We start from the raw sequence: 26,529 nt of genomic DNA on the forward strand, positions 1-26,529 counted from the left end.
GGATTCACCTGAGTTAGATGTCATCAGGTCTAAAGACTGGATCGGGGGGGGGGGGGGTTATGTTCATAACTATAACATATGGCCTACTGTAAAATTAAATTCATAAACAGTCGGACAAGCGATCATAAGGGATATACATTTTCTGTGGCTAGTTGAAAAGGTAAGAAAAGCGTGCATTTTTGGAAAGAAATGGTATATTCACATGCTGTTAGAAGGCAAGGGGCCATCGCGGTTGCAATGTGTGTTCTCTGGATGAGGCACCCGGATACAGTGTGTGTTTACAAACGATCGGACAAGTGATCATAATGAATATACATTTTCTGTGACCAGTTGAAAGGATAAAAAAAAAGAAAATTGCTGGCAGTGGGCAAATGCAGCCAGAAATAAGTCTGGCAGTGAAAGAGTTACGAGCGTCTGCTAAATGTCTATATAGTAAATTGTAAATAGTTTTTCTCTTTTAAATGGAGCCTCATTTGTAATGGCCCCGTTTGTGGAATGAGCAGCACAGCTGAGTGTGTGGGTTGTGTCCATGAAACATGTGTTTGCTTATTGTTGTTGACTTTTGTTTTGAGTTTCCTAACCCAGGTCCCCATTGTACATGGGGTACAAGGCGTACTGGAGGGTACAGGGGATACATGGGGTACATGAGGGTACATGGCGGTAAATGGGGATACATGGGGGTACATGACGGTACATGGCGGTACACTGGTTACAGTAACCAAGGTCTGTTAGAGTGGAATCCTACACATTTATGAACTTTTTGTTTTATGTTTATTAAAGTTTAAGTGAGATGAATTCACCTGAGATCCCTTTGAACGACACATTCTTCTGCAAGGCTGTAATCACATGAATTAAAACTTTAATAGTCAGTTAAATAATCTTAAACATAAACAGAGTGAGGCCACACATTAAGAGAAAATGAAAAAGACTGGATACACAGAATAAAATGCAGAATCATTATATTAAAGGAGTATTTCAACCCCAAAATGAGTTTTTCCCCAATCAGTTAGGCCTACTCACCCCACAAAGCATTGAATTGATAGAGAATATGTTTTTTAGTTTTGTCACATTTTGCTAATCGTACTCTGCCACGTTTTGGCATAGACAAAAAGACTGGATACACATGATGTTATTCTTAGCAGAATCATCTATTAAAGTTTATGTGAGATGAATTCACCTGAGTTCTCTTTCTTCAGGGCAGTAATAATAATAAAACAAAAGGTTTGGGAGATAATATGTATGGTGTAACACAATGCTTCTTGGAAGTAACTTTCATACTGTTGGCTTGCTTACTGTAAGTCACTCTGGATTAAGAGCGTCTGCTAAATGTCTATATTGTAAACTGTAAATAGTGTTTCTCTTTTAAATGGAGCCTCATTTGTAATGGCCCCGTTTGTGTAATGAGCAGCACAGCTGAGTGTGTGGGTTGTGTCCACGAAACATGTGTGTTTTGCTTATTCTGCTGTTGACTTTTGTTTTGAGTTTCCTAACCCAGGTCCCCATTGTACATGGGGTACAAGGCGTACTGGAGGGTACAGGGGGTACATGGTGGTAAATGGGGGTAAAAGGTGATACATGGGGTACATGACGGTACATGGCAGTACACTGGTTACAGTAACCAAAGTCTGTTGGAGTGGAATCCTAGTCATTTGGCTCCTGGCCCTGTTTTAATATTGCCTGTATTCTTCAGATTCTGCAACTTTTGGCAGTTCTGGCTTAACCGTGCATACGCTTTTTACGAAACTCTGCCATATGATAGATGGTCATGAAAAACTGAAAGAAATAAGAAATAAATCTCACAATCTTTCGTCAAAAGGTGGCGCTATAGCACTCAATTGAAAATGCCAACTTTGAACAGGTACAGCTCATGCCCTGTTTGACCTACAGCCATAAACACACACACATGCGTCTCCTCATGAAGAACAACTTTCACACTCTGACTTTTGACCTCTGACCTTTAGATCTCCCACCATTTTGAATTACATGAAAAGCTGTTAAAATCTATCTCCTCCTGCGATTTTTGAGCAATCTGCACGAAACTTTTTACACATGAACTTTGGACCTATGCCGACATAACGTTGGGAGCGGATTTTTTCTAAGTGAAAAAATTAAGCTTTAATGAGCCAATGAATATTGCAGTTTTATGACAATTATTCATCTGCCCCTAACACATACATGCAGACTCACATTTCTTTGAAAAATTGCAGTAATGTACAGGGTCATTCCAAATATTACTGAAACCAATCTTACTCCAATTGGTCAAATGGGGGCGCTATAACAATTTTTTGAAAATGCAAACTTTAAACAGGCAAAAGTCATGCCTCGTTTGGCCGACAGCCATTAAACCTGCATACAAATGTAGCTTGACTCATGAGGAACACATCTATCACGTTGACCAGTAAGCTCCGCCCTTAGATTGTCTGCAATTTTGAGCAGTTTGAAAAACACTTAAACCCAGGATTTTTCAGCTATTTGCGTGAAACTGTATCATCTGTGTGATCTCCTTTTTCACAGGTTCTTGTCTGTTGGTCCAATGGCTTCTCGCTTAAACGTGTGCCTCACAACCTGAAAGTCACCAGTTCAAGCCTCACTTGATGAGGACTTCATTAAAGTTGCATTGCACAAAACATGATTGTGTCAATTAATACATGTGCAATTGTTAAAGATAACCTGAAATGCTTATTTGAGAGTATGTTTTTTCAATGTATGACATACTTCATTCTGAATATAGCCGATCTACAATCTCAAAACTTTTCAGATAGCAACGTGTTTCTGAGCTTGTAGATCGGTTGCTTTCACTGGTTTCGGTTCCGAGGAGACATACAATTTCTCTATTGGTAAATGGTTTGTGAAAGAGTGATCTTAGTGTTAGTGAAACAGGGGCTTCGTTCTGACAGAAGGCAAGAGTTTATGATCTTCAACACACAACATCAGCCTGGTCAAAGCTATAGCACTATAGATAGTGATGCAGCCTGTCAGTCCGAAGGTTGAGAGTTTGATTCCTGATAATGGCAATAGGTTGAGATGTCCAATCAATCCATTCTTGCCATCTCTCTCTCTCTTCAATCTATTCCGTTTCCATGTCTCTCTCTCTTCAATCTATTCCGTTTCCATGGCGCTCTCGCTCTCTCTCTCTCTCTCTCTCTCTTCAATCTATTTCGTTTCCATGGCGCGCTCTCTCTCTCTCTCTCTCTCTCTCTCTCTCTCTCTCTCTCTCTCTCTCTCTCGTGTGCGCCATCTCAGATGCCGCCACGTCAAGGCTGTAAAAGGCCGCAAAGGTCGAAGGAGACGACCAGTTCGCCGCAGAGCATATCTCCTGCATCGACACCTCCCTGTAGAGGGCCCAAGATGCAGCTACACCCCGAGTAGAGTGGGCCCTGAGCCCCACTGGGACCAAAGCCCCACTACTCTCATAGGCTAACCGAATCGCGTCCACGATCCATCTGGACAAGGTTGGTCTAGCCACCACCTTTCTCTGACCGGACCGGCCATAAGAGACGAATAGCTGAGACGACCCACGACAGTAAAGTTTCAGCGCCCTTACTGGACAGAGACGATGCAACCGCCTATCCTCCGCCGTTCACACGGCGGTGGATGAAGGCCCCCAACTCCACCGGGGCCCTAGCTATCACGCCAGTTTTAGACACAAACGCCAAGTCGGGTTTCGACAAAACCCTTTTGCCGTCGTCTGAAAACCACATGCATCCCGGGCTCACCGAGAGCGCCTGCATGTCACCAACGCGTTTAGCTGTACATAGGGCCACCAGGAGAACCGTTTTGAGACTGACGATCCTCAGATCCACTGTCTCAAGAGGCTCAAAAGGGGGAAGGCAGAGTGCGTCCAGCACCACCGCCAGATGCCATTTAGGGAACAAAGGCCTGTTGACTGGCTTTGCCCGCTTAACACCGGCCATAAACCGTTGCACCAGCGGATGAAGGCCCACCGTCTTGCCATCGAACCCCTTGTGGCATGCGGAGATGGCCGCCAAGTACACCTTGATGGTGGAGAAGCTGCCCACAGGTGCCTGAAAAGCCACCACCGGTTGAGTCCTGGTGCCGTCCCAGGCACCAGGACTCAAACATGTTCCACCTGATGTCATACTGAGACCTCGTGGAACCTGCTCTGGCCCCCTGAATGGTGGCCACCACATGGGGGGCAGCCCATGCGAACTCAAGTTCGCCCTCTCACGGGCCAGACCCACAGGTCTAGCTCCTGAGGGTTCTCGTGAAACACCTCGTCCCGCCTTGTCTCAGAAGGTCTCTGAACAGAGGGAGAGGCCACGGCTCGTCGTAGAGGAGAGGAGTTATCTCCGACCTCCACACGCCCCATGCTGGAGCCACCAGCAGCACTGTCCTGCCTTGGAGCCTGACTTTCTCCAACATCGGAGGAATCAGTTCCAGAGGCGGGAAGGCATACAGTAGTACGTTCGGCCATTCATGTGCCAGAGCGTCTACCCCCAAGGAGAGGTCCTTGTACCCCATCGAGAAGAACCGTGAGCACTTCGCGTTCTCTCTCGATGCAAACAAGTCGACTTGAGCCCGGCCGAACCGGGCCCAAATCTGGTTCGCAACCAGCGGGTTGAGAGACCATTCCCCGTACCGGAGTTCGCCCCTGGACAGCAGGTCTGCCCCGCTGTTCAGGAGGCCTGGCATATGGGAGGCGCGTAGCGAAGCTAGGCGCGACACGCTCCAGAGCGTCAGCTCGCGTACCAATTTGTCCAACACAAGGGAACCCAAGCCTCCTTGTTTGTTGACATAGCACATCGTTGTGGTATTGTCCGTTCTGACCAGGACATGACACCCCACGATGCGGCTCTCGAATCGCTTGAGAGCAAGGAAGACCGCCAACAGCTCCAGGTAATTGATGTGGCACTCCTTCAGAGCGGAGTTCCACGTCCCCCTGGCTGAGTAGCCTTCGTGGACAGCCCCCCAACCTGAGAGGCTGGCGTCCGTGGTAATTACCTTCCGTGTCACTATGCGCCTATCCTGACCCCTTCGGACAGGAAGGACGCCTGTGACCACGGTTGGAGTGTCACCACGATGTGTGGTGGCACTCCAACCGTGGTCACAGGCGTCCTTCCGAGAGCCCATGGTGTGCGGGATCCTCAGAGCCCGCATCCATCTCTGGAAAGGTCTCATGTGGAATCTGCCCAGCTGGATCAGGTGTATGGCCGAGGCCATGAGACCCGCCGCTTGCATGCATGTTCTGTACGTGACTCTGCGCCCTACGCGTAAAGAGCGCACACATGCCAGGAAGCCGGCTATCCTGTCTTGGGATAGACGCGCCACCATCGTGGTTGAATCCAGAGATATACCCACGAAGGTGGTTTGTTGGGATGGGATCAAGACGCTCTTCTGAGCGTTGATCGTGAATCCCAGGGATGTCAGGTGCGTAATGGCCAACTCCGTGTGCCGCGCCACCTCCTCCCTCGATCCTGCTGCCAACAGCCAGTCGTCTATGTACGTTGCCAGAAGGAGACCCTGCTGTCGCAGCGGAGCTATAGCCGCGTCCGTGCATTTCACAAAAAACAGAGGGCTCAGTGACATGCCGAACGGGAGCACCGTGTATTCGTACACTTTGCCTTCGAAGCCAAAGCGCAGGAACTTGCGGTGTGGGGGGTAGATTGGGACGTGAAAATAGGCATCCTTGAGATCTATGCTCGTCCACCAGTCCCCCTGTCGTATCGAGCGTAACAACGTGGCCGTTGTCAGCATTCGAAAATTGAAGACCTTCAGAAATCTGTTCAAAATCTTGAGGTTCAGAATAGGTCACACAACCCCCCCTTCTTTTTCACCAGGAAATATTCCGAGTAGAAGCCCAACAGGCTCTGATTCGGGGATAATTCTGTGATTGCACCCTTGCTCAGTAGGGACGAAACCTCCTCTCTCAGCGTTATGGCCGCTCGGCCCGATGCTTGAGAGAACAAAACTTTGGTTGTTAGCGGAGGTTTCTTGGAAAATTGCAACCTGTAGCCCTTCTTGACAGTGCGCAGCACCCAAGGGTTCGGTTTGCAAGCTTTCCATTGTTAGAAATTCTTCGTTTACAGAGAGCCCTTGTTTTACCCCTTGAAAGCGATACTTTTGAGACATTTGATTCATAGCAATTGGTTTCTTTACCTGCATTTGATTCATCATGTTCATTGCATGCACAGGATCTGTCCCTGCAGTGTTTGGAATGTCGTCCAAGTGACAAACCGAGCACTGAGGGCTCATGAAAGACTGTTGAGGACGGGGCACCCCATTCGATTCGGGGTGCGATCCGCCTCGATCTTTGACACTAAAGAAAATTGCGTTTGTGATATTGGCAATACTTTTATTCCACACACATGCTGCAAATTTTTTACACACACTTTGACCAAAGGACAACATGGCAACTGAACCTCGTTCATTGTCTTTAGCGTCTCTTTTAGTCTTTGTGCGCCCGGGGAGCCGCCCTCGGCTCTGTCCCGCGGGGCCAAGTGAGCGCCAGTTCGCGCCGCGGTGTGTTCCCTCTTGGCGCGGTCAGCGAAGACGGGTCTGTTCTCCAAGCCTAGCTTAACAGAGCCGCTTTTCGCCTGCTCGATGGCGCTTGCCAGGGTAGGGTCCATGGGAGGAAGGCCGACGACCCCCAGGTCCGCTCCGGAAAGGATCTTGACCGCGAAGCCTAGCTTCTCTGGTTCCTTTCTCCCCTGCTGCCACGAGAAGTGCAAGGCCCCTCGGACGCCGTCAGCCTCGGGCAGCAGTTTGGATTCAACCTGTCGGGGAGCGAGGGGTGACAGACCTTGGAACCCCGGAATGGGGACCCCGATGGACACTTTTACGGCCTCCATGGGCTGCTCCAGGCCGCATCTGGAGATAGCCCTCTTCAGGATGGCCGATACGGGTTCGGCGGGCTCCTTTGCCTGGCTAGGAGCCTCCGCCGTCGCCGGAGAAGGCGTAGGAGGACCCGGGCTGGTCATCGTTACCTCCTAGCCTTCTTGGTAGGAGGTGAGCTCGTCCTCCTCGTCCTCCTCTCCCCCTTCGTCCATGACGTCTTCTCCCTCTGGGTCCTCGCCGTCCGAGATGACGCTGCCGTCCGGTGTCGGTGTGTCGCCCCAGGCGAGGAGGGAGACGGGGGGAGAGAAAGGAGCGCCGCTGTCGTGTACTGGCCCTCTGGCCGCGACAGGGGTGGCTCGGACCGGCGACGAGGTTAACACCCCAAGGGCAGCCTCGCGCCGGACCTTCCTCGTAGCACCGCTGGAACGTGGAGCAGCATGCAGCGGTGGGCCCATGGACCCTGGGCCTGCGCTCACCGACGACACCGTGGGCCCCATGGCGAGGGGAGCGTCGAGGTGAGCGCTGCTGCTAGCCGAGGCCGCTAGCCCTTTGGCCCTGTTGAGGCGGTGATCCAGCTGGTGCACGGTGAAGTCGTCACAGGGCCTGCACGCGTCCTCATCCCCTGGACTGTTCAGGGCGATCCAGGCGTGGTTGGGCCCCAGACACGAGATGAAGAGCCGATGACGGTCGTCTGCGGCGACTAGCAGACTGCAGCCTTCCAGTGGCGCCTCCATCTTCTCCTCCGTTGGCACGAGGCGAGGAACAATAGGCTAGTTAGCACTAGCCTAGCTTAGCTTGTTAGCGACCGGCCTAGCCTAGCTAACAGCGCTAGCTAACTCGAGCCTCGTGGCAGAAAACAGAGAAGAAAGAAAGAAAGAAAGAAATCGAACGTAACGCGGGAGCATTTCCAACTAAAACTTGTACGAATCACCCGTAGAGCAACACTAAGTGCCCTCGCTTTGGGAGTAGCTGAGATTCGAAGTCGTTTTTCCGTCGTTTTGCTGTTGTGCTTGCTTCAGGCTCGTGCGCTTTCGCTGTAGCAGAGTGAAGGAAGAGGGCGTACCCAGTGGCGCGAGGGTATTTATACCCCCATCGGTTTCCGGTGTCGCGTGACACGTCCCTATCCAATAGGATTATTGTAGCCGGGAGTTCATGTGCTGTGCTCTGTGCATCGCTAGGGCGCGATGATATCCCATAAGTAAGCATATTATGAGATACGATATAATAACCACAGTTCTCATAGGTAAATCCACATAATCCAGAATAAGGAGGGTAGTCCAACATAAGGTAAAGTATTCCAGTGCAGCAGGCCAGCCTGGAAATCAGGTGTTCTGGCACTTGATAGTACATGAGAGAGAGAAGAACATTTAAGAGCCCTATTTATGTATATTATTTATGGTGCATGATCTAAAATGCAGGACATACTTGCGCTGGGGCTGTGTCTGTCTCCACTTTTGCTAATTAACCCATTTTAGACAGAAAATCTGCTCAAAAGTGGGTGTGGGTGCCAAAACCCAAGACTGTATTGCGGGTTGAACTCTTTCTTTCTTTCTCTCTTTCTCTCTTTCTTTCTTTCTTTCTTTCTTGAGGCACAAACTTGTGCTGATGAAGAGGTTGAACTTGAGTGTGGTGGGGATGCGGATGTGGGAAAACGCATGGTCAAAATGACACCCAAAAAGAGGGAGAGGGAGCGAAAAACTAAATTGAGTAGCTGTCTAACCCCAAAGACATTGCTGCCTTGATGAACTATGAACAATATTTAAATGAGGCAAAAGGTACATTTTGTGAATTAATGGGTGTGTATGATGAAGACAAAAATGCTCATCAAATATGGTACAATGTAAAAATTCTGAGTTTTGATGGTTTTATTGAGGAAATGGACAGGTGGTATGTTCAAAGTTGCCCAGATGTTGACTTTGACAATGAGGTGGTTGATATTCAGTTTTTCGTTGCTGCTCATGACTGTGACAAATACAATGCTGGTGAGGTTAATGTTGAACCCCATGACAGAAATGTTGTGTCTAATGTTCATTCAAACCATGGATAGCCAATCCACTGCGTCAAAGGCAAGCAAAAGGTCATCTGCACGAGAGTCGCTAAGACCCCAAAAAGACATTCACATAAGAGAAGATGACAGCTGCAGTCAAGTCAGAGTTAGCACATTGGTGTGGAGCTATCTTGGGAATGATGACAATGCTTTCAGGCCAAGATTGAAAGTAAGGTTCATGAAATACAAAATAATACACACATTTGGCATTCTATAACTCTTTCCACTACAATTGCATTAATAGTTTGCAAAAAGTTTGAAATCTTGTTTGAAATGACCTTATCTCTCAAAACGGATTCAGATTCCCAGATTGGAAATTACCAAACCTGCCCATTGATGTCATTTGTAGAAAGGTTTCTGAAATGTCCACAGCCGACTGAATTAACAGAACTGGTGCCATCTTATAATGGGTGGACCAATTATTTATGAAAATAGGTTGAAAAGGGGTGAAGTGCTCCTTTAGGCCCTATACTTCCTTGTACGATGAATAGTGGAAATAACCGATCTACAAGCTCACAGCGTGTTGCATCACAACATTGTTGTGAACTTGTAGATGGCTATTTTCACAATTTTCCTAGTTTAATATCTGTTCATAAAACAAAAGACCCACCTGAAGACCCTGCAGTCTGGGTGGATGGACTAGGCACCGATGGTTTAATCTCTGAAACACCAGAAGCAGAATCTTTATTGTCACTTTATTGTCACATCACAGGATTACAGGTGTAAAGAATATTAAATCGAGGATAGAGATAGATTAATTAAGTCACATCACAATATTAGAAATGGGAAGACGAGTCATTATCCATGTTTTCATTTGTTTTTGGAAACGTAATATTGAAAAAAAACATGTACATTTTCAATTTCCTATTTTGTTTATTGTTCAGATCGGAAATAGAATGAACGGAAGGTACACAGATCATGCATTTATATCAGAGTTGAACATTTGTTTTATAATATAATATAATATTAGATTTTCCATTGTTGAAAAACGTGTGCAAACAGAATTGCACAAATTAATTGACCACACTCTCTATCACAAAAGCACAGAGCATTGTGATCATATAGTTAAATTTACCACGCAAGCATCCACACATGCACGCACACGCACGCACACACACACACCACTTACTTGCTGTGTTGACATTTTCTTCATCAACTGGTGAGGGAATAAAAGAGAGGATGAACATTTGATACCAATACTTTTGTACTTTCACTTAAGTACATTTTGAATTCCGGACTTTTTACTTGTAACAGAGTATTTTTACATTGCAGCATTGATACTTTTACTTAGGTAAATTATTTGAGTACTTTTTACACCACTGCGGTAAAGACACAGCTGCAGCTCTGCTCTGATAAAAAGTTGACTGTGCAATTATCAGGTACACAACATTTCGGTCTTTTCTCTTTACTGTCATTTATTTTGTCTTGTACCAGCGACTACTGAATCTGCAACATAGCTCTTTGATACAGTACCGTTGTGCTCCAAACTGTATGTAGTCCTACACAGGATTGTTGTCAATTAAAATAAGCAGTCTGCCGTCATGTAGTTAACGGATTCATTGCTTTTAAATGTTCAGACACATCCGGGTTTTTGACAAATAAGCACCTTTGTTTGGCCCGATTTCGGGACGGCTGACATTTTTTGAGGCTAAACAAAGGCATCACGTGACGTTGATCCCCTTCGCCTATTCGCTCATACTAGGACATTACGTATAAGTAGGCAGAAGAATGGCTCTGTTGCACTTCACTATGTAATGTGCTCTAAATCAGCAATGAAAGTTTCTGAAACACTTGCAATTGTAGCCTCCAATAAGGTCATATTAAAATGGTATATAAAAAATAATCATCGATTCATCGACACGTCACATTAAACTCCCAACTCTGAGTCGACTAGATAAATACCAAGTCTGGGACAGCCCCAGTCTTGACAGACAAACTACAAACAGCATACAGCTGTATTACATTGCAGTATTGATACTTTTACTTGGGTAAACAATTTGAGTACTTTTTTCCACCACTGCGGTAAAGAGACTGTAGCTCTGCCATGGTGCCATCTTATAATGTTATCACATCACAGGATTACAGGTGTAAAGAAGATGAAATAAAGGATAGAGATAGAAACAGGATAGAAACAGGTCTAAAAATACGAACAATATACTGTACATATACTGTATACAAATAGCATATATAGTAGCAGCCATGTACATGATGTTTAAAACAATATCGTCATGCAGATGTGTACATAAACATGCCACCATGAGGTGAGATTAAAAGTAGCAGCAGGTGCAGTTCACTAGAGCAGGGTATCTGGTATGGGATATAAAGACATACGTAGCACCAGGCACGTGCACACATAGACATGAAAGGGGGCTTGAGCACCTGCCCTTTTACCCGTCGGTAAACAAAATTGCCCTCTCCAGACATAAAAAAAATATTAAAACATTTTTTTTTTAAATTCAACTGCCCCTAGCGGCCTAATGGTAAGGCTGACGGAAATGGCTGTGTTGGATGTAGCTCAAAGTGAACTACTAGTGTACGACCTTCCTAGCCCGTGTTATTAAAGAAAAACGGGCGTCAATGGCCAAAACTCAAAAACAAAAATCGGCGATCGAAAACCGGCAAAAGTTTCCGTTTTCAAGATGTTTCGGCCATTATCTCTGGAACAGAAGGTTCAATCTGCTCAGTTCAAAGCTTGTTGGGTGAGTGACTTTGAGGACATTAAGCATGTAATGATACCTTTTTGGATTTTTGGGGTTTTAGATGCCCTTTTGAAATTCCAGCCCCTGCCTCTCCAAATACCTCTACACGCCCCTGTCTGCCACGTTTTGGCAGAGACAAAAAGATTGGATACACATGATGTTATTCTCAGCAGAATCATCTATTAGTTAGTTTATGTGAGATGGATTCACCTGAGTTAATTGTCGTCAGGTCTGGTGTGCCATCCTGCAGGTCTGTAAACACATTAATTAAAACTTTTATAATCATTTAAATCAAACGAACAGAGCACGGCCACACATTAAGAAGATGATAAAGACTGGATCGGGGGGGGGGTGTTATGTTCATAACTACATATAAAATATAGCCTACCGTAAAATTACATTAATAAATTAATGAATTCATAATTCATAAATAATAAAGTTGCATCCCAAAACGCAGCCAGAAATAAGTCTGGCAGTGAAAGAGTGCTAAATGAGCGTCTGCTAAATGTCTATATTGTAAATTGTAAATAGTTTTTCTCTTTTAAATGGAGCCTCATTTGTAAGGCCCCCATTTGTGGAATGAGCAGCACAGCTGAGTGTGTGGGTTGTGTCCATGAAACATGTGTGTTCGCTTATTCTGCTGTTGACTTCTGTTTTGAGTTTCCTAACCCAGGTCCCCATTGTACATGGGGTACAGGCATACTGGAGGGTACAGGGGGTACATGACGGTACATGGCGGTACACTGGTTACCGTAACCAAAGTCTGTTAGAGTGGAATCCTACACATTTATGAACTTTTTTTTTTAATGTTTATTAAAGTTAATGTGAGATGAATTCACCTGAGTTCTTTGTCTTCAGGTTGGACATCTCATTCTGCAAGGCTGTAATCACATGAATTAAAACTTTAATAGTCAGTTAAATAATCTTAAAACATAAACAGAGTGAGGCCACACATTTAGAGAAAATGAAAAAGACTGAATACACAGAATAAAATCAGAATCATTGTATTAAAGGAGTATTTCAACCCCAAAATACCTATCAGTTAGGCCTACTCACCCCACCAAGCATTGAATTGATAGAGAATATTTTTTTTGTTTTGTCACATTTTGCTAATAATATATATAATATAGCCTACTGTAAAATTAGATAAATAAAAACGTAAATAAATAAAGTTGCATCTCAAAAATCAGGGGGTCATGGGCACCTGCCCCCTCAGTGTCAAAGGACATGATGCCACTGGACTGGATACACATCATGTTATTCTCAACAGAACCATCTACACATAAAACAAAAAGTTTGGTGATAATATTTATGGTGTAACACAATGCTTCTTGGAAGTAACTTTCATACTGTTGGCTTGCTTACTGTAAATCACTCTGGATTAACTCTTAAGGTCCTTACACACCGGTGAATGTGCGAATATACGCAAAATTCGGACTCGTTCCGAATAATTAAAAGACGCTTTTTCGCTTCGCTTTTCCGCTTTTTCGCGCCATGTACGCTTGCATTGACTTTATAAGGTTTTTAAAAAAAGCGTATTATTCGCCCGAAAAAATCGCCCCGGTGTGTAAGGACCTTTACTGCCAAGGACAATTTATGACGAGACATCCCGCAAAACATCTCACTGCCAAGGACGACTTATTGTTTTTTAATCGTTTTATAAAAGATTGCGCTGTTCTCTGTCACCCGAGTGATCAGTTTCACTTTCCACTCACCCGGATCTGGAAATAACGTCATCCGAAGATTTCCGCCTCCGTCCACTTCCTGTTTAACTTTTTCATTAATGTTACGGATAAGAGTGTTAGGAGTGTTAGAGTAGGGATCTGTGTTATGTGTTTATCCCTACACTAACACTCCTAACACTCTTATCCGTAACAATTAAAATAGCTCTATCATGAGTTGACTTTTTTTCCCCCGTATTTCGTGAGACATCCTATTTTCAACATGCTGCTGCAGGAGAAGGGAATGTTCCGTATGGAATATTTTTCTCTGGCCGATGCACACACGTACCGTGTGTGATTACGAACAGTCGGACAAGCGATCATAAGGGATATAAATCTTCTGTGGCCAGTGGCCAGTTGAAAAAGTAAGAAAAGCGTGCATTTTTGGCGAGAAATAGTATATTCACATGCTGTTGGAAGGCAAGGGACCATCGCGGTTGTAATGTGTTTTCTCTGGGAGAGGCACACGGATACCGTGTGTGTTTACAAACGATCGGACAAGTGATCATAATTAATATACATTTTCTGTGACCAGTTGAAAGGATAAAAAAAACGAAATTTGCTGGCAGTGGGCAAATGCAGCCAGAAATAAGTCTGGCAGTGAAAGAGTTTGCTAAATGAGCGTCTGCTAAATGTCTATATTGTAAATTGTGGGTTTGGGAATTTTGCGTCGTGAAAATTTGTCTTTCGCTGTACTGTGATTGGCTGACTCTATTCACACCCTTTCGCTGTACCGTGATTGGCTGACTCTATTCAGACCCTTTGCTTTGATTGGCTAGCGAGACGCATGATGAAATTAATAACCTATAAATAGCACCACGCACTTAAAAAATAACTTTTTTTTTTTAAATTGAGCTTCCATCACTGTGATGACCACTGTTGTTTATAAATAACACCTCACTTCACACTGGGTGTGATCATATTTCTCTGTAAAATGGAGCCTCATTTGTAATGGCCCCGTTTGTGTAATGAGCAGCACAGCTGAGTGTGTGGGTTGTGTCCATGAAACATGTGTGTTCGCTTATTCTGCTGTTGACTTTTGTTTTGAGTTTCCTAACCCAGGTCCCCATTGTACATGGGGTACAGGCATACTGGAGGGTACAGGGGGTACATGGGGGTACATGGGGGGGAGGGTATATAGCGGTAAATGGGGGTAAAAGGTGATACATGGGGGTACATGATGGTACATGGAGGGTACATGGAGGTAAATGGGGGTAAAAGGTGATACATGGGGGTACATGACGGTACATGGCAGTATACTGGTTACAGTGACCAAAGTCTGTTGGAGTGGAATCCGAGACATTTATGAACTTTTTGTTTTATGTTTATTTAAGTTTATGTGAGATGAATTCACCTGTGTGCCCTTTCTCCAGTTCCGACACCTGATTCTTCAATTCTGTAAAATAACATGAATTAAAACTTTAAAAGTCAGTTAAATAATCTTAAACATAAACAGAGTGAGGCCACACATTAAGAGAAAATGAAAAGGACTGGATACACAGAATAAAATGCAGAATAGGCCTAACTGATAGGGGGAAAAGTCATTTTGGGGTTGAAATACTCCTTTAATATAATGATATTAAAGGAATATTTCAACCCCAAAATGACTTTTCCCCCTATCAGTTAGGCCTACTCACCCCACGAAGCATTGCATTGATAGATAATCATTTTTTTTGTTTTGTCACATTTTGCTAATCGTACTCTGCCACCAGGCACCGTGAGGCACGTGCACACATAAGACATGAAAGGGGGCTTGAACACCTGCCCTTTTCGGTAAAAAAAGTGCCCTCTCCAGACTGATAAGAAATTAAAAAAAAAAAAAAAGATTCAACTGCCCCTAGCGGCCTAACAGTAAGGCCGACGGAAATGGCAGTGGGTGTGTTGGATGCAGCTGAACTTTCCACAGGTATCTAGTTTGTCGCCATACGACCTTCCTAGCTCGTGTTATTAAAGAAAAACGGGCGACAATGGCCACAACTCAATCGAAAATCGGCGATCGAAAACCGCCGAAAGTGGCCGTTTTCAAGATGTTTTGGCCATTATCTCTGGAACGGAAGGTCCTATCTGCTCAGTTCAATTTGAATTTATGAGACGTTGAAATGTCATTTAGATAGCATGTAATCAACTGGAAATTGGCTGGTGGGTAACGTGGTCAACGTGAAATCGCGCAAAGACACCCGACGTACATCATGGCAAAAATAAGAATGAATAAAAATGTTATTTTATTTTTTATAAAAAAAGTGCGCGTGCGTGACTCTCCTTGTGCACCCCCATGCAAAGACAAACTCAGGCACCCATACTGTAGGTCTTTGTGCACCAGGGTAAATCCACATAATCTAGAATAAGGAGACTAGTCCAACATAAGGGAAAGTCTTCCAGTGCAGCAGGCCAGCCTGGAAATCAGGTGTTCTGGCACTTGATAGTACATGAGAGAGAGAAGAACATTTATGTATATTATTTATGGTGCATGATCTAAAATGCAGGACATACTTGCGCTGGGGCTGTGTCTGTCTCCAATTTTGCTAGTTAACTCATTTTAGACAGAAAATCTGCTCAAAAGTGGGTGCGGGTTGAACACGGAACATAGACTTTCTTTCTTTCTTTCTTTCTTTCTGGAGAAAGGGGAGGCGCAAACTTGCACTGATTAAGAGGTTGAACTTGAGTCTGGTGGTGATGGGGCTGTGGGAGAACACATGGTCAAAATGACACCCAAAGCGTTGTTGGACAAAATAGACAGTTTGGAGAGGGAGCGAAAAGCTAAATTGAATAAGCTGTCTAACCCCATAGACATTGTTGCCTTGATGAACGATGAACAATATTTAAATGAGGCAAAAGGTAAATTTTGTGAATTTATGGGTGTGTATTATGAGGCCAAAAATGCTCATCACTAATATGGTACAAAGTAAGTTTTGATGGTTTTATTGAGGAAATGAGGTAGCTCTATGTTCAAAGTTGCCCTGATGTTGATCCACTGCTTCAAAGGCAAGCAAAAGGTCATCTGCACAAATCATAGCAAAGGCGGATAAAGCACACTCATGGCTCGTGCTGCTGCGCTTTAAAAAGGTGCATGCTTTGGAGGAGAGAGCTGAGGCTCTGAGGAGGAAACAGGAGATGCAGGTTGAAGTCGCACCATCTCCAGCTCCGGCCAAGGCCGCCAAGAAGAAGGCAGCAGCTCCACGAGTCACGACCCAAGAAGACCGGCCCTAGCGGCGCTGAGCTTGTCGTCAAGGCTGTGTCCGACTCCAAGGAACGGAGCGGTGTGTACCTGGCTGCGGTCAAGAAAGCTTTGGCTGCCGGTGGCTACTATGTAGAGAAGCACAAGGTCGCCGCCGTCAAGAGCCTGGTAGCAAAAGGTTCAGACCAAAGGTACTGGCGCATCTGGCTCTCCCAAACTGAACAGAGTGGTGAAAGAGCCACTCAGTGCAGAAAAGCACAAAGAAACCGCTGTGGCTAAAAAGCCAAAGAAGGTGGCAGCAAAGAAAGCCAAAAAGCCTACTGTCAAGAAGGTAGCAGCTAAAAGCTTTAAGGTGAGGAAGAAAGGAAGATGGCAGAGCTCAAGAAAGAGGAGGAAAGGAAGATGGCAGAGCTCAAGAAAGAAAAGGATAAAAGCAGAAGACACCTGAGGAGCTTAAACAGGTCTCTGACTATCTTCCCCCTCTCTAGTAAACGACAGTGCCAGTGAAACTGACAAAAACGAAACTGAAGGGAGAACAAATATTAAAAGTGGGTTGAAGAAAGACGTTTAACTAAAATCTGCCTTTTGTCAAGGTACAGATTCAATTTGAATTTGGTCTTGCAATTTTGAATATAATATATTGTCGGAGTTATCTAATAGCTGAAAATAGCTTGTATTTCAATTTTGTTTCGTTTTCATGGCTCTTTGTTATGTTTTAAGAATTGCACTGTTTTCTGCCAGTAGCATATTAGGGGCTGGTGTCCTATATGAGCTATATATATGATTGTTGTTTCTTATTTGATGACGTCAGTGCAGGACTTGGTCAAGGCCAAGGTTGCCTAGGTATTTAACCCTGTCCCTAATCAGGCGCAGGTGTTGCCAGTGGTAGAGGCAAACAGTTTTTGACTGTGTTTGAGAGAGCTGGTGGTATGTATCCTGTGCGTTTTGACTGTTTATTTGTTTATGTATTTATTGAATGCTGAAGTGACAGATCGGCTAAAGAATAAATATTGTTTGTTTATGAACTCAACAGACACTTTTGGACATCAGTTATTTGAGCACACGTCTGAACTTCCTCGGCAACCAGTAGTACCTCAAGTATAGGACTCGGGCACTACATACAATACATCCCCGCTAGTCCACGTCACTTGCTCCCCTTCTGAAACGGCCTAGAAGGAGTTCTCCTTTAAGCTATGTTACTTTCCAGCCGTTGCACGCACACCCTCGGTAGCGCAGGCTGCGCAGCCTCTCGTCTTTAGTATAAAATAAAAAATAGACTTTTGCAACTCATCAAAACAAAGATGGTTTTATGAAGTTGAAACATACATACATAGATACAGTATGTTAAATTAATAAATCCGCCTTAACCTTCCATTCCCACAACAATATACAGAAAGAAATGGCATATTTTGGACATAGTTTGAATGGTGATTAATCATGATTAATTCATTTTTAAGCTGTGATTAATCTGATTAAATGTTTTTATCGTTTGACAGCCTATATATATATATATATATATATATATATATATATATATATTGTGTAGTCTCGCTAGGAGACCGCCTGTCAGGTAAGCGCCGCACCATGGGGAGACAGTGGATGAGAGGCAGAGAGAGGACCAAGAGACAGCGCTGCAGCCTAGGCCGCGTCATCGAGGCGCACCTGCGTGACCGACCGGGCGTTGGCTACAAACACTCTCTGCTCTCTCTCTCAGTAGCACTGACTCTCCATGGTGAACAGACAGGCGGTAAGCGAAACACTCCACTATTTCCCTTCCAAAACCCTGTGTTGTTAAGTGAAATGACCGCTAAAACTTGTGTCTTTTTATGTTATAGGCAACCGTTTGGAACGTATAAAAAAGACCCAATTGTGATGACAGGACTGGGCCTCCGACCTGGGGAAAGGTTTCTCCCCTAACAAATAACCTAACTGTGTAAACAATCCAGAGGAGTGAGCCGGAGCCTCGCTGCCCCCCCCCCCCCCCCTCTTTGAAACGGTATCATACAATGCCTGAATAATTGATGCCTGGACTGAGCCCCAAACCTGGGAAGAACCTCTGTTAAACAATTATTCATGATGCTTAGATACTCACCTCTTATGATTTGAACGTTATGTAGTAACTCTGTGCCATTCTCTGAATAAATACCCTTGCACCACCACTGTCTGACTCTTGGCTTTGATCGATACCCCACAATATATATATATATGTTACAGTATGATTGGAGAACCAGTACGATTGAAGAAAGCGCGCTCGTTTTTACCACCCACCCAGCACTAGAGGGAGCCACAAGCCAGGCTTGTGCACAAACATATATGGCCACACACACACACACACACACACACACACACACAGTCACACACACAGTCACACACACACACACACACACACACACACACACACACACACACACACACACGCACGCGCTCATGCTTTTTTTGGTTTATTGAAAGCAGGACTGTTTAGATACTTTTATTGTGTTCTGGCTTTTGTTTTACTTTCTCCCTGACACACACACACACACACACACACACACACACACACACACACACACACACACACACACACACACACACACACACACACACACACACACACACACACACAGTGATCCATGAAAAGAACTATTCTGTCCCTATCGGTTTACAAATCAAACGGCGCTGAGTCGACTAGTGGAGCATCGGCCGGTCAGCGCGGGCACTCGCGCCTGGAGGCGCGAGGGCGCGCTTCCTCGGCCTCAAGCTCCACTAAGTCGGCGCGCCGTGCGTGTGAACGCGTGTTCAGCGTTCCCCTCATAGATATTATGGTTCCCCTAGCGTAGCTTCCTGGTTGCTATGTGGGGGGGAACAACAAAAGACAGGTCTCCGTCGGCGCATCAAAGCCCCGCCTCTCCGCGCTCTCCTTCTCCTCCTCGGAGGAGGAGGAGAAGGAGAGAAGGAGAGGACGGGACGGTTTATTACGCGAGGAGGAGGAGGAGGAGGCTCCTCTTCCTCGCGAGCCTCGCGTAATAAACCCCCGCCTCGCAGCGCCGTCCTCCTTCTCCTCCTCGCGAGCCTCGCTAATAAACCCTGTCTCGAAAAGCCCCGCCTCGCCCCGAAGGAGCCCCGTGCCTAAAAACGAGCGCTCTGTCTTCAATCGTACTGGTTCTCCAAACGTACTGTGACATATATACACACAGTCACACACCGATGGAAACCAATGGAGTGTGCACTCCAAGTAGGGAACGAGACTTGCCCCAGGTGAAGGAGTTTAAGTATCTCGGGGTCTTGTTCATGAGTGAGGGTAGGCTCAGCCTGAGGAAGTGGCTAATGTTGCTTTGGAAAGGGTCGTCTGGAACTCTCTGCTGATACTAGTCTGTTGCCCCTGTGACCCGACCCGGATAAGCGTTTGATCGTGTGTGTGTGTGTGTGTGTGTGTGTGTGTGTGTGTACAGTACACATACACAGATCATGAATGTTCTACTTACCTTCACTCTGATCATTCAGGGCTGTAGGGGGAAAGTTACAGGTATATTACACATAATGTTAACTCTCTTAATCTACCCTTTTCTGCATAAACACATTTTGGATCAATATAATCAATATATTGAAGTAACTCACGAACTCTCTCACCCAGGTTTTCCCCTTCTTGACCTGAAACAATATGGAATATTGAATTATAATACCATGCTTGTGTATAACTCATGCAATTACACACACAGTCAACAGTTACATGCAGACGCGCGCACACACACACACACACACACACACACACACACACACACACACACACACACACACACACACACACACACACACACACACACACACACACACACACACACACACACGTGATTCATCAGTGTGGAGACACTAATCTTATTTTTGATCTTCACATTGTTGTCATTATAGCCACATGGATGGATATCACAAATATACATTTGAAAAATGTATTAGTCCAGAAATCTGTCCAAGACTTACCTGGTTTATTCTGCTTTTTCCAAGAGAGACAGCCTTTCCGATACAAACCTCCCAGTATTGCTGCCACCAATATGACAGTCACTATAATCGCAATCCCTGCACCCGCTCCTCCAGTGAGTCCACCCTCTGTCTTAAGGTCATACTTGTCAGTTTTAGTGATATCCTCTGAAAGACAGTGAAACATGACAAAGCTGTTGTCAACATAGTAAAATGAAATCAAGCAAATCAACAGTGGTGTTAAAATGGTTCTAGGCTCTGTCCTGTGGCCCACAGGTTTGTGTCCTGCCTGATCTCCATTAACAGTCATGTGTCCTGCATGGTACAGTACAGTAACTCACTCTGGATAAATGTACCTTTCCTTTGCCTATGAAGGAGCCCTGAGAAAGACCTTCTCCTTTATTCTGAGTCCAGAGTAGTGAAATGTGATGAAATGACAACCTGATATAGTTGTTGACATTGTGTAAGTTGTAGGGCTGGGCAATTAACCAATAATGTATAGAAACCGACATTTAGAACCTCTCACTCTTGCTCATGTCAGTTAATCAAATAATCGAGGAGCAGTGTTTGTTTTTTTCTTGTATATCAACGAATCAACATTTATTTTTATTTTTATGATAGACTAAATCAATTAGTCTGATTAACCACTTTAGCCCTATATTGGACTTAGTTTTACAACGATGTCGTGCAAAAATAGCAAAAATAACTAACAACACGTCCCATCGTGATGTGTTGTGAGCTTGTAGATCTGCTAGTTTTGCTGTTTATTTATTAAAATCGATTAAATCAATACAGTGTTATTAACTGTTGCACTTATACTATTTACAGTACATACCTTGTCAGAGTGCAGTGTAAAAGAAAAACCGTAAATAAAATAATCATTCATCAATGTTAATCCAAGACAAAATTTGAAATAATTGTAATTATGGATTTGAAGTCATCGCCTAGCCCTAGTAAGTTGTATGTTATTTACGTGTTGACAAGATGGCTACTTAGCCAAGGTTCAAAGCACATAGTTTTGGCAAATGGTTTACTGGTTGGCAAATCATGGGTACAGTTACAGTATATTGACCAAACATTATTTCCATTTTGGGCATGACAAAATGGTGCAGAACAAATGTGATAAGGTACATAACTGCAGTACAACTATAGTAACCACAAGGGATGACAGTGACAGATGCTATATGGCTAACTGAACCTGTAAAATGTTAAATACAAAACAGATGTGCAAATATAGCAGGCAAAATGTGCTTAGATTTTTGCCTCTCCTTGACATTATCTACTGTTTGATTGTTTTCCTCCTTGCTCTTCCTGCACCCCCCCCCCCCTCCCATTCTTTTACTCTTTTTGAAAAAAAAAAACCCAAAACAAAACAAGCAAACAATGGAGCTTGCAGAAAAAATAATTTCACCCACTTCTTTACACTTGTAAACCTGTGATGTAAAAATAAGGTTGAATCTGATTCTGCAACAAAATGGTTGCATGTAAGTATTGCTACAGTATTGACACATTGCTTATCACAAACCTGCATCATGAAATAACTACCAAAAACTTCAAACAATGTTATAGAGGCTAATAAGAGTAACATTGCGCTGTATTAAAGTAGACATACTTCCTGTTGTCAGACAGTGTTGCTGTGTATTCACCATTGAGAAACTCACCAGCAAGGGACCATTTGTTTATTTATTTAAAGGGGGGGGGGCTATGGTGCAGATGTGATTTCATTTCCTTTTTTTTCTTGACCCCCCCCCCCCCCCCCCCGACCTCCATAAAATATTTATTTTATATTCACACCAACTTCTTTTCCACATTGATTATGGGTGAATTAGCACCCTATTTGACGTTGGGGGTCCATCTTGTTCCATCATTATGTGCCCTCTTTGGGTTACAAAAACATCCCAAACAAAAGAAAGATTGAGCTATGTTCTACTTTTCATGAAATGTAATTATCGTTTACAACCAAGCTGTCAAAAACCCTGAGTCGGGCGTGAGCTTTTTTCTCTCTCTCTCGCTCTCTCTCTGTCTCTCTCCTAACTCATTCCCATGCAGCCAGCAGCTTGAGTTTACTGCCTGGGGAGATTGAGCAGGACCACCCGGGCAAGATGTCACCTCCACTTGGGACTCGGGTGTAAATGAACACAGTGTTGACGGAATAGTTTTGTTTGCAAGCACATATAACAGATATAAAATCATCGGGCCGATGGAGGACCCCTTCAGTGTTAATTTACCGGTATGGAGTGTAACCAAATGTACCAGTGACAGCCATGAGGGTCCATTTTGTGTCCTCTCTGGGTTACAAAAACACCCAAAACGGCTCTTTTAAGGGCCATCCGCTATTTACTGTTCAACATAATTCCTGCTATATCTTTTATGGGCAGCAAAATCAGTTCATATGCCTCTGCAATGAGCGTTGCCTTTCCCTTGTTGCTGCTGGTTCCCGAAACTTTTCTCTCTCTCTCTCCCCCTATCTTGTTGTGATTTTGGTCCGACCCACTGTGGCTACGACATACTGTTATATGGGTTACGACCTATCAAATCACTCTGGATTGAACCATTGCCTTTAACCAGGGGTGAAAGAACATGAAAGCAGCCGCTGGTTCCCATCAAGGTGCGCTTGAAATCGCAATGAAAGGCAGGTGTCTTTACTGTACAGACTGTGAAGAATATGAGTCCGGTACAGAAGTTAACTGTGGTTCACTGCGTCCAATGAATGAACGGTTTGGTGGGACATAAACAGAAGTGGGGGAGATACCAAGTCGAGTCCCCATACAGGCCAGGGTACACTTGATATACAACATAAGTGAGTATTAAAACGTATGAAAAACAAAATATTTTTTAAATACAAAATTCTGTTTAGCACCATACCTCCCCTTTGATAATTAACGAACGGCCCCTAATAATAATAGATACTAGTCTGACAAAAGGAAATATTTCTACTTTAATGCACCATACTATTAGTCTTAGACTGAATACAGTCTTACCGTATGATATGTTTACAGAGGTTTCTGAAGGCATTAAAGAGCGATGGAACATTAACTAAAAGCCATCCTCCAAAATTCCGTTTGATGGATTAGGGATGGTAAGAAGTGGCAGGTTCAGCAAGCGGAGATTGTAAGATTTTTTACTTTTAAATTAAAAAGGCAGTTTAGATAGCAAGGGAGTAGCCCAATAATGGTTTATAAAGGAAAATGTGCCAATGAGGCCTTCTACGATGGGATAGTGAAGTCAGACCTGCCCTGTCATACAGAGATGACAATGATGTGTAAGGGATTTAGCATTTTAAAAGGTGTATTGGCTTCTTAAAAACGGTTTAATAATTTACTTCTTCCTACGACTTACCAACATTGAGCTGAATCAAACTGCTGCTACGCAGGGTCGGTACATTACACTTGAACGTCCCCTTGTCTGAGAGCTGCACCCTGGACAGTTTCATTGAGATATTGCCACGAGGCAGCTCATCAGGAAACAGGGACGTCCTCCGTTTGTAAAAATGGTTCAGATCCTCAGGCCTCTCATGTCCATCTTGGCGGAGATGCACGAAATCCAACTTCAAGTCGGTTCTCGACCACTCCACTGTCATCCTGGCCGCGTTGACAGATGGCTCAATGTGACAAGGAAGGACCACATCATCCCCCACTTTAGCCAGCACGGCCTGAGAAGACCCAATCACCTGAGATTGTCCTTAAAACAAAACAAAATAGTTTTAGTGTATAATGTAGTTATACACTAAATAGTATAGTGTATAATAATAGTATAGTGTATAATAATATTAATCTTTAAAGGTAGTGTAAGTGATTTTTTTTTAACAAACTTTTTCATTAAAAAAAGTTCAATCTCTATATTCTGATAATAATCATTATAGAGTTTTTGTTCAATAACAAGGCCCCCCCCCCCGTCAATCCATCTCTTGAATAAACAGAAATACATTTTCAGGTGTGTTGCCAATTTCAGCCAATCGGGAGAGTACCCATTATTATGGGATAAACCCCTTGAGATGCGCCATCTCATTTCCGAGGGGGTCCTTAAAGGGTTAGTTCAGATTTTTTGAGTATTTTCTGTAGGAAATACTTACCATTAATGTAGTGGTTGCAAAGGTATTAATTGATTGCCCCCGAGTCCCGTGGTCAGAGTTATGGTCCGGTTCTGATGAATATGAAGTAGTTCCGGTAGATTAGTAGATTTGGTGGGGGTCGCTCATTAAAAATAAATTTATTTAAAAAAATAGCGTCATTTGTATTGTGTTTGTGTCCAGAATCACTGCGCCGCGGCAGCCTACTCACGCTCAAAATACATGACGAAAATAGTACCATGTGACAGAGGGGTCGAAATTGAACGAAACCTGCTCTATATGGTAGAAATAGGTCAACAATACAAATGACGCTATTTTTTAAAATGTATTTATTTTTAATGAGCGGCCCCCACCAAATCTACTAATCTACCGGAACTACTTCATATTTATCAGAACCGGACCATAACTCTGACCAATCAATTAATACCTTTGCAACCACTACATTAATGGTAAGTATTTCCTACAGAAAATACTGAAAATCTGAACTAACCCTTTAAGCAGCACAAGTGAACAGGGCATACAATACAACAAGTACATTCATGCAGACAAACAAGACAAGAGCTCTCCCAAAGCTAGCCACTCCCACCTCACCGGTTCAACCAGGGCCGGCGCGCCCATTAGGCAGAGTAGGCAGTTGCCTAGGGCGCCACTAGGGTGTTTTTTTTTTTTTTTTTGCAGTCTCTAGGTGGCGCTGTGGCAGAAAAACGGTGGCACGGTGGTGGGGGGGCGCCAGGAAAAATATTGCCTAGGGCGCCAAATTGCCTAGCACCAGCCCTGGGTTCAACCCCAAGTAGAAAAATTCATATGGAGACAAAACCCATTAGTACAGGTCAGGAAAACCTGCACATGCAGTATGCAGCAGCAGCATTCATCAGCTTCAATTTTATAGTAGGCCTGCCCTATAGACCATATTCACACGGCGGCCATGTTTCTATGAAGTCAATGAAAGTAGCTACCCCGGGTGGCGGCACTTTCAATGTTAAATTCCAATATGGCCGCCGTGTGAATATGGTCTATTCCAGTTCTAAATTAGCGAGACGGAAATTATTTTTATTTACTCCACAGTGCCCTCTACAGATCTGGAGGATTTGAACTTGCCATTAACCAAAATCTGTAGAGGGCACTGTGGAGTAAATAAAAATAATTTCCGTCTCGCTGACATATTTTATTTTCTGCCCAAAAAGTGTTTTTTACAGAGTAGGTGGGGTGCTGAGAGGCTTCCCACCTCCGAGAATAGACTTTCAACAACACAAAACAGCCTTTGCTTCGGTAAGTAGCGAAATGGTTTTGTTTATTTTCACTACTCTTGAGCACTCGCAGGGCAGTGGAATTCCTGCGTTAGAGGGAACTCACTAACGCTCTGAACCAGGGCTACGTCGGAGTTAGTATAGGCTGTTTCCTTTCCTGTGATGAGGACGACATACGTTTAATTTAGTTTATTGTTCACGTTTTCAGCATCAGAACACAGCCTAATTCAATTGCAGACCGAAACAATATATGAAAATGAGTCGTTTAAGAAAACATCATTATCATTAACTTATTACCACTCCGGCCTACTCAACTTTTGCAGCCCCACCCTTCCCCGTCGGTAACTCCGCAGTAAATGACGTTTAAGTTATTAATGTAACGTTAATGTTACCTGTCACAGATGTGATGTAGCAGCTGGTCCATATTACCAGGAAGATATGGAAATAAATCCAGATCGGCGACTTCACAGTAAAAACACTGACTTGAAAATTTGGAGCCGACATGATCTCTCCTTCAAATAAAGATCTTGTCATTTTACTTTCGGTTTCCAGTTTCCACTAGCCATGGTTCACATGACGCTCGTCTGTCACAAGCGTCATGGAACCACTTGTTCCTGTTTTTTGAGTTTTTTACATTTACAAGTGCTACATCTACACTATAAAGTGCTGACTTCCATGCCACAGATGTAACAAGTTGAGCCGGCAAAGGTCTAATTACCTGTATATTCTGTATTGTTCAATAAAAAGCTTTTTAATCCGATAGCCGGCCATTTTCTCCGAATTTTCTCAGATGCTTTCAATTATGCGACACTACCGGTTGGG

At 44.1% G+C, this 26,529-nt stretch overlaps 1 protein-coding gene across 2 annotated transcripts in view; it reads right to left on the reverse strand.

The window, feature by feature from the left end:
- The window catches only part of LOC308101178 (uncharacterized protein), a 66,356-nt gene extending 40,131 nt beyond the window's left edge, over positions 1-26,225 (reverse strand). Inside the window, exons 1-11 of one of the 2 annotated variants that reach the window (XM_080450552.1) lie at positions 26,100-26,225; positions 23,731-24,072; positions 20,395-20,559; positions 20,047-20,067; positions 19,902-19,922; positions 14,617-14,658; positions 12,381-12,422; positions 11,752-11,793; positions 9,972-9,998; positions 9,453-9,503; positions 801-836 (exon numbers count right to left, since the gene is read on the reverse strand). In XM_080450552.1, coding sequence (XP_080306678.1) covers positions 801-836; positions 9,453-9,503; positions 9,972-9,998; positions 11,752-11,793; positions 12,381-12,422; positions 14,617-14,658; positions 19,902-19,922; positions 20,047-20,067; positions 20,395-20,559; positions 23,731-24,072; positions 26,100-26,211 — 901 coding nt within the window. In that variant the 5' untranslated portion in view covers positions 26,212-26,225. Of the gene's footprint in view, positions 1-800; positions 837-9,452; positions 9,504-9,971; positions 9,999-11,751; positions 11,794-12,380; positions 12,423-14,616; positions 14,659-19,901; positions 19,923-20,034; positions 20,068-20,394; positions 20,560-23,730; positions 24,073-26,099 lie in introns of both variants that reach the window. The other variant, XM_080450551.1, reaches the window with a different exon arrangement.
- Positions 26,226-26,529: the final 304 nt, after the last annotated feature.

The sequence above is a fragment of the Gymnoscopelus braueri genome (assembly GCF_963280865.1).
Source record: "Gymnoscopelus braueri genome assembly, chromosome: 15".
Lineage (NCBI taxonomy): Eukaryota > Metazoa > Chordata > Actinopteri > Myctophiformes > Myctophidae > Gymnoscopelus > Gymnoscopelus braueri.